The 10,000-nt window shown below is 41.7% G+C and overlaps 1 protein-coding gene across 2 annotated transcripts in view; it reads right to left on the bottom strand.

The window, feature by feature from the left end:
- The window catches only part of cdon (cell adhesion associated, oncogene regulated), a 173,595-nt gene that overhangs the window by 55,055 nt on the left and 108,540 nt on the right, over positions 1 to 10,000 (bottom strand). The window contains exon 8 of one of the 2 annotated variants that reach the window (XM_046315001.1): positions 4,878 to 5,203. In XM_046315001.1, the coding sequence (XP_046170957.1) occupies positions 4,878 to 5,203 (326 nt within the window). Of the gene's footprint in view, positions 1 to 4,877; positions 5,207 to 10,000 lie in introns of both variants that reach the window. The other variant, XM_046315000.1, reaches the window with a different exon arrangement.

The raw sequence follows: 10,000 nt of genomic DNA, 5'->3' as shown, positions 1-10,000 counted from the left end.
GGTAAACCATCCAGCCCTAGAGTTTGGTATATATCAACTGGTATACCATCCAGCCCTGGAGTTTGGTATATCTCAACTGGTAAACCATCCAGCCCTAGAGTTTGGTAAACCTCCACTGGTATACCATCCAGCCCTGGAGTTTGGTATATCTCAACTGGTAAACCATCCAGCCCTAGAGTTTGGTAAACCTCCACTGGTATACCATCCAGCCCTGGAGTTTGGTAAACCTCCACTGGTATACCATCCAGCCCTGGAGTTTGGTATATCTCAACTGGTAAACCATCCAGCCCTGGAGTTTGGTAAACATCAACTGGTATACCATCCAGCCCTAGAGTTTGGTAAACATCAGCTGGTATTCCATCCAGCCCTAGAGTTTGGTATATCTCCCCTGGTATACCATCCAGCCCTGGAGTTTGGTAAACATCAACTGGTATACCATCCAGCCCTGGAGTTTGGTAAACATCAACTGGTATAGCATCCAGCTCTGGAGTTTGGTAAACCTCCACTGGTATACCATCCAGCCCTGGAGTTTGGTATATCTCCACTGGTATACTATCCAGCCCTAGAGTTTGGTATATCTCAACTGGTATACCATCCAGCCCTGGAGTTTGGTATATCTCCACTGGTATACCATCCAGCCCTGGAGTTTGGTAAACATCAACTGGTATACCATCCAGCCCTAGAGTTTGGTATATCTCCACTGGTATACCAACCAGCCCTAGAGTTTGGTAAACATCAACTGGTATACCATCCAGCCCTGGAGTTTGGTAAACATCAGCTGGTATAGCATCCAGCCCTGGAGTTTGGTATATCTCCACTGGTATACTATCCAGCCCTAGAGTTTGGTATATCTCAACTGGTATACCATCCAGCCCTAGAGTTTGGTAAACATCAACTGGTATACCATCCAGCTCTAGAGTTTGGTAAACATCAACTGGTATACCATCCAGCCCTGGAGTTTGGTAAACATCAACTGGTATACCATCCAGCTCTAGAGTTTGGTAAACATCAACTGGTATACCATCCAGCCCTAGAGTTTGGTAAACATTAACTGGTATACCATCCAGCCCTGGAGTTTGGTAAACCTCCACTGGTATACCATCCAGCCCTAGAGTTTGGTAAACATCAGCTGGTATACCATCCAGCCCTGGAGTTTGGTATATCTCAACTGGTATACCATCCAGCCCTGGAGTTTGGTATATCTCAACTGGTAAACCATCCAGCCCTAGAGTTTGGTATATATCAACTGGTATACCATCCAGCCCTAGAGTTTGGTAAACATCAACTGGTATACCATCCAGCCCTGGAGTTTGGTAAACATCAACTGGTATAGTATCCAGCCCTGGAGTTTGGTAAACCTCCACTGGTATACCATCCAGCCCTGGAGTTTGGTAAACCTCCACTGTTATACCATCCAGCCCTGGAGTTTGGTAAACCTCCACTGGTATACCATCCAGCCCTGGAGTTTGGTATATCTCCACTGGTATACCATCCAGCCCTAGAGTTTGGTATATCTCCACTGGTATATCTCCACTCGTATGCCATCCAGCCCTGTAGTTTGGTATATCTCCACTGGTATACCATCCAGCCCTAGAGTTTGGTATATCTCCACTGGTATATCTCCACTGGTATGCCATCCAGCCCTAGAGTTTGGTATATCTCCACTGGTATATCTCCACTGGTATACCATCCAGCCCTGGAGTTTGGTATATCTCCACTGGTATATCTCCACTGGTATATCTCCACTGGTAAACCTCCACTGGTATATCTCCACTGGTATATCTCCACTGGTATACCATCCAGCCCTAGAGTTTGGTATATCTCCACTGGTATATCTGCACTGTTATACCGTCCAGCCCTAGAGTTTGGTATATCTCCACTGGTATATCTCCACTGGTATATCTCCACTGGTAGACCATCCAGCCCTAGAGTTTGGTATATCTCCACTGGTATATCTCCACTGGTATATCTCCACTGGTAAACCATCCAGCCCTGGAGTTTTCCCAGACTTAAAGGCTTTAATTGCATCAAGAAGTTTCTCCTCTGTAATTTACCTTCTCATGAGTCTTTCTGTACAGATGTTCATTTTACATTATTAATAGGAAAAAAACCCATGCAATTAACTTTGGTTAGTGGAGATGGAGACTGAAACGAAAACATATGCTGAAAGTTTCAACATATTGTTAGGTGGATCATGGGTGAATCATTGCATTTCAATGTTGAGAATTAAAAAATAATTAGTTGTGTTTTCCATCCAGTATATCTCACTATATCTCACAATGTTACTGGTCGTCTGTAGGGTATCTACAGATGGACCACTCAAATAAAGTGTTACCCTCTAATCCACTACCCCATACTACACTACCCTCTACTACACTACCCTCTACTACACTACACTCTACTACACTACACTCTACTCCACTACACTCTAATCCACTACCCCATACTCCACTACACTCTACTACACTACCCTCTACTACACTACACTCTACTACACTACACTCTACTACACTACCCTCTACTCCACTACACTCTACTCCACTACACTCTACTCCACTACCCTCTACTACACTACACTCTACTCCACTACCCTCTACTACACTACCCTCTACTACACTACACTCTACTCCACTACACTCTACTCCACTACCCTCTACTCCACTACACTCTACTCCACTACCCTCTACTACACTACACTCTACTCCACTACCCTCTACTACACTACCCTCTACTACACTACACTCTACTACACTACCCTCTACTACACTACACTCTACTACACTACACTCTACTACACTACCCTCTACTACACTACACTCTACTACACTACACTCTACTCCACTACCCTCTACTACACTACCCTCTACTACACTACACTCTACTACACTACCCTCTACTACACTACACTCTACTACACTACCCTCTACTACACTATCCTCTACTACACTACACTCTACTACACTACCCTCTACTACACTACCTTCTACTACACTACACTCTACTACACTACCCTCTACTACACTACACTCTACTACACTACCCTCTACTACACTACCCTCTACTACACTACACTCTACTACACTACCCTCTACTACACTACACTCTACTACACTACACTCTACTACACTACCCTCTACTACACTACACTCTACTACACTACACTCTACTCCACTACCCTCTACTACACTACCCTCTACTACACTACACTCTACTACACTACCCTCTACTACACTACACTCTACTACACTACCCTCTACTACACTACCCTCTACTACACTACACTCTACTACACTACCCTCTACTACACTACACTCTACTACACTACCCTCTACTACACTACCCTCTACTACACTACCCTCTACTACACTACACTCTACTACACTACACTCTACTCCACTACCCTCTACTACACTACACTCTACTACACTACACTTTACTACAATACCCTCTACTACACTACCCTCTACTACACTACCCCCTACTACACTCCAGTCTACTCTACTCCACTACCCTCTACTCCACTGCCCTCTATTCCACTACCCTCTACTCCACTACCCCCTACTCCACTACCCTCTAATCCACTACCCTCTACTTCACTACCCTCTAATCCACTACCCTCTACTCCACTACCCTCTACTCCACTACCCTCTAATCCACTACCCTCTACTCCACTACCCTCTACTCCACTACCCTCTACTCCACTACACTCTACCCCACTACCCCCTACTCCACTACCCTCTACCCCACTACCCCCTACTCCACTACCCTCTACTCCACTACCCTCTACTCCCTACTCCATTACCCTCTACTACACTACCCTCTACTCCACTACCCTCTACTCCACTACCCTTTACTCCACTACCCTCTACTCCACTACCCTCTACTCCACTACCCTCTACTCCACTACCCTCTACTCCACTACCCCCTACTCCACTACCCTCTACTACACTACACTCTACTGCACTACCCTCTACTCCACTACAACCTACTCCACTACCCTCTACTACACTACACTCTACTCCACTAGCCTCTACTCTACTCCACTACCCTCTACTCCACTACACTCCAGTCTACTCCACTCTACTACACTATACTACACTCTACTCCACTACACCCCAGTCTACTCCACTCTGCTACACTATACTACAGTAAACTATATTCAATGACACTCTACTACACTCCACCACACTCTACTCCACTCTATTACACTCTATTCTACTATACTCCACTTCACTCTACTCCACTCTATTACACTCTATTCTACTCCACTCTACTGTATTGTACTCTACCATACTCTACTCTACTACACTCTACTCCACTCGATTACACTCTATTCTACTATACTCCACTCCACTCTATTCTACTATACTCTAAATGACTTAAATGTACTCTACTCTACTCCACTCTATTATACTCTACTCTATTCTACTATACTCTACTCCACTCTATTATACTCTATTCTACTATACTCTACTCTATTATACTCTACTCAATTATACTCTACTCGATTATACTCTACTCCACTCTATCATTCTCTATTCTACTATACTCTACCCCACTCTATTATACTCTATTCTACTATACTCTACTCTATCCACTCTATTATACTCTATTCTACTATACTCTACTCCACGACCACTCTACTCCACTCTATTATACTCTATTCTACTCCAAGCCACTCTACTCCACTCTATTCTACTATACTATACTATACCCTACCCTACTCAACTCTATTATACTCTACTCTACTCCACGCCACTCTACTCCACTCTATTATACTCTTCTCTACTACACTCTACTCTACTACACTAACATGCAGGTGCTTTGTCCCTACCTAGGGCCTGGAGTTTTTCCTGGTCCTCCCCCTCTGGACTCACCTTGCGGTACTTGACAAAGTATGCGTTGATTGGATGTCCCCAGTCACGGCCCGCCCTCCACTCCAGGTCATAGACATCAGGTTTGTGAGTCTGAGGAGGGCTAGTAATGATTGGTGCTTCAGGAGTGGGCCGGTTGCTGCTCCTCTGGGTTGGTTGGCCCATGGTGTCCCATAGCCCATCCCCTTCTCCTATCCCCTCCCCTAGCCCTTCCCCTTCCTCCTCGGGTGGGAGGAGCTCATCTCCCTCGTCGCTCTGGATTGGGTGGACGGAGGTGGGTGGAGCGTCGATCAGAATATCAGTGGTGGAACCAGGCTGAGGTTCTTGTTCTTCTAGAGATAGAAAGAGAAGTTTCAGATTAAACCAGGCTGAGGTTCTTCTTCTAGAGATAGAAAGAGACGTTTCAGATTAAACCAGGCTGAGGTTCTTCTTCTAGAGATAGAAAGAGAAGTTTCAGATTAAACTGTGTCCAAGTATAACATCGAAACTTGAAACTTTGATCACAAATAATATTGTGTTGTTTTTAATACATTTTCTTGCTATGAATTCAGATGCAAATAAACTGAATGATCTTTCTGGGGCCGGTTGCACCAGTTGTTATGAGACGCCCGGTTAGCCGTAGCTACGCTCTTAGAAATAAAGATGCTATCGAGAACCTTAGAAGGTTCTTCGGTTGTCCCCATAGGAGAACCCTTTTAAGAAACCTTTTTGGTTCCAGGTAGAATGTTTTTGGCTCCATGTAGAATGTTTTTGGGTTCCGTGTAGAACCCTTTCCACAGAAGGTTCTACATGGAACCCAAAATGGTCCTACCTGGAACCGGAAAGGTTTATTCCCTATGGGGACAGTCGAGGAACCCTTTTAGGAACCCAATTTTTTTCTAAGAGTGTACGTTCGACCATGTGATCGGTATTTACACCAGTTGCACCAACCAGAAACAAGACTAGTTGAAGCTAAGTCCGGCGTAAGCAATACGCACTCATGAGATTTGATGCTTCATAACGATGGTTGCTAGGCAGCGCACGTTACTAAGCTGTTTCCATCCGTGTGGCAGTTGCAAACTTTGCCAGGCATGTCACTTCGCCCATCACTTCGCACGGCCCACCATTATAACGACTACAACTACAAGGCCCATCATTATAACGACTACAACTACACGGCCCACCATTATAACGACTACAACTACACGGCCCACCATTATAACGACTACAACTACACGGCCCACCATTATTACGACTACAACTACACGGCCCACCATTATAACGACTACAACTACACGGCCCACCATTATAACGACTACAACTACACGGCCCACCATTATTACGACTACAACTACACGGCCCACCATTATTACGACTACAACTACACGGCCCATCATTATTACGACTACAACTACACGGCCCATCATTATTACGACTACAACTACACGGCCCATCATTATTACGACTACAACTACACGGCCCACCATTATTACGACTACAACTACACGGCCCATCATTATTACAACTACAACTACACGGCCCACCATTATTACGACTACAACTACACGGCCCACCATTATTACGACTACAACTACATGGCCCATCATTATTACGACTACAACTACAAGGCCCACCATTATTACGACTACAACTACACGGCCCACCATTATTACGACTACAACTATGAATATTGAAAGCATGTTTTAAATGGTTGGTTATTTGAAACTCCCAGAGTCGTCCACCCTTTAAATGTAAAGCCATGTGTGGACAACGAGATGATAATTTCAGCACCGCTATGATTGCTACAGCGCCATCGTGCCGGAGATTTTTGTTTTCACATCATTTTAGTTTGGATATTTGGTTAACATTTGTCTGGGAATGTTAGCCAAGATGGAGGGGAGTGTTCACGGTCATTAGTCTCGTTGGCTCATCTTTTAGCAGGATTGATCACAACATTTTGCTAGCATACTATGTAACCTAAATGTGGATTATTCTGATAGCATACCATGTGACCTAACGGTGGATTATTCTGATAGCATACCATGTGACCTAACGGTGGACTATTCTGATAGCATACCATGTGACCTAACGGTGGACTATTCTGATAGCATACCATGTGACCTAACGGTGGACTATTCTGATAGCATACCATGTGACCTAACGGTGGACTATTCTGCTAGCATACCATGTGACCTAACGGTGGATTATTCTGATAGCATACCATGTGACCTAACGGTGGACTATTCTGATATCATACCATGTGACCTAACGGTGGATTATTCTGATAGCATACCATGTGACCTAACGGTGGACTATTCTGCTAGCATACCATGTGACCTAACGGTGGACTATTCTGCTAGCATACCATGTGACCTAACGGTGGACTATTCTGCTAGCATACCATGTGACCTAACGGTGGACTATTCTGCTAGCATACCATGTGACCTAACGGTGGACTATTCTGCTAGCATACCATGTGACCTAACGGTGGACTATTCTGCTAGCATACCATGTGACCTAACGGTGGACTATTCTGCTGCAGAGACCCAACAGGGACAGAGTCAGTCTGCTGCAGAGACCCTACAGGGTCAGAGTCAGTCTGCTGCAGAGACCCAACAGGGACAGAGTCAGTCTGCTGCAGAGACCCAACAGGGACAGAGTCAGTCTGCTGCAGAGACCCAACAGGGACAGAGTCAGTCTGCTGCAGAGACCCTACAGGGACAGAGTCAGTCTGCTGCAGAGACCCTACAGGGACAGAGTCAGTCTGCTGCAGAGACCCAACAGGGACAGAGTCAGTCTGCTGCAGAGACCCAACAGGGACAGAGGAGGGACTATGTCTCCGAAGTGGACCACAGGCCAGCAGGAAAGCAGGGATGGAAAGTTTTACATTGGGAACAAGCCTTTTCAATCTACATAAAATAACAAGAAAGTCCTGGATACTCACAGCACTACACAATAATGCTTTGTTAGTTTAAACCGGTCCAGAGAGCTGTAAATGGGGACGTCAGGGAGGCTGGGAGGAGGTTTGGCAGGAGACACAGAATATTACACTACCTTACAGTATATTACAGTATATTACAGTATATTAGAGAATATTACACTATGTTACAGTACCTTACAGTATATTACAGTATATTAGAGAATATTACACTATATTACACTACCTTACAGTATATTACAGTATATTAGAGAATATTACACTATGTTACACTACCTTACAGTATATTACAGTATATTAGAGAATTACACTATGTTACAGTACCTTACAGTATATTACAGTATATTAGAGAATATTACACTATATTACAGTACCTTACAGTATATTACAGTATATCACAGAATATTACACTATATTACAGTACCTTACAGTATATTACAGTATATTAGAGAATATTACACTATATTACACTACCTTACAGTATATTACAGTATATTAGAGAATATTACACTATGTTACACTACCTTACAGTATATTACAGTATATTAGAGAATATTACAGTATATTACAGTACCTTACAGTATATTACAGTATATTAGAGAATATTACAGTATATTACAATACCTTACAGTATATTACAGTATATTAGAGAATATTACACTATATTACAGTATATTAGAGAATATTACACTATATTACAGTACCTTACAGTATATTACAGTATATTAGAGAATATTACACTATATTACAGTACCTTGCAGTATATTACAGTATATTAGAGAATATTACACTATATTACACTACCTTACAGTATATTACAGAATATTACACTATATTGCATTATATTATAGCATATTACAGTATATTACAGTATATTACAGAATATTACAGTATATCACAGTATATTACAGTACATTAGAGTATATTAGAGTATATTACAGTATATTACAGTATATTACAGAATATCACAGTATATTACAGAATATTACAGTATATCACAGTATATCACAGTATATTACAGTATATTACAGAATATTACAGTATATTACAGAATATTACAGTATATTACAGTATATTACAGAATTGTACAGTATATCACAGTATATTACAGTATATTACAGTATATTACAGTATATTAGAGTATATTACAGCATATTACAGTATATTACAGTATACTACACTATTATAGTATATTAGAGTATATTAGAGTATATTACAGTATATTACAGAATATTACAGAATATTACAGTATATTACAGTATATTACACTATGTTACAGAATATTACAGCATATCACAGTATATTAGAGTATATTAGAGTATATTTGAGTATATTACAGGATATTACAGTATATTACAGTATATTACAGTATATTACAGTATATTACAGTATATTACAGAATTTTACAGTATAGTCAGTGACGGTCGGTGTGATTTTATTTTCATGACCATATTTCTATTACAGCATATTGGATGACTGTCATTCATTTTCCATTCACCCTGTTCAATGTAACATCGACAGGTTTAAGCTACTACATGATACTCTAATGTTCCATATACCCATCATCAGGTTGCTAAAACCTCGCCTATGAATGAAAGTTTACAACGTAGGTGCACAGATTCGAGATAAATCTTGAGGAGTTAAGGTGACTGACAGTAACAAATTCAATACCGCCTTCCACACTCTGGCCTGCGTCTAGCTGATCTAGGATGTAATCATTAATCCAACAGTTGAAAAGGAGAGTTTCTATTGGACAAATTACTGTATGTTTAACCCTGTTTCATTCATTCCATTCTTGATTACACCCCCAATGAATATACCCCTAATGAATATACGTGAATACACGCCTAATGAATACACCCCTAATGAATACTAATGAATATACCCCTAATGAATATACGTGAATACACGCCTAATGAATACACCCCTAATGAATACTAATGAATACTAATGAATACACCCCCGATGAATACACCCCTAATGAATACTAATGAATACACCCCTAATGAATACTAGTGAATACACGCCTAATGAATACTAGTGAATACACGCCTAATGAATACTAATGAATACACCCCTAATGAATACTAGTGAATACACGCCTAATGAATACACCCCTAATGAATACTAGTGAATATACCCCCAATGAATACACCCCTAATGAATACTAATGAATACACCCCTAATGAATACTAGTGAATACACGCCT

This window comes from Oncorhynchus gorbuscha, linkage group LG19 (assembly GCF_021184085.1).
Source record: "Oncorhynchus gorbuscha isolate QuinsamMale2020 ecotype Even-year linkage group LG19, OgorEven_v1.0, whole genome shotgun sequence".
In the NCBI taxonomy this organism is placed as follows: Eukaryota; Metazoa; Chordata; class Actinopteri; order Salmoniformes; family Salmonidae; genus Oncorhynchus; species Oncorhynchus gorbuscha.
The sequence above is the reverse complement of the archived record's forward strand: the minus strand, read 5'-3'. Positions and strand labels throughout refer to the sequence as shown.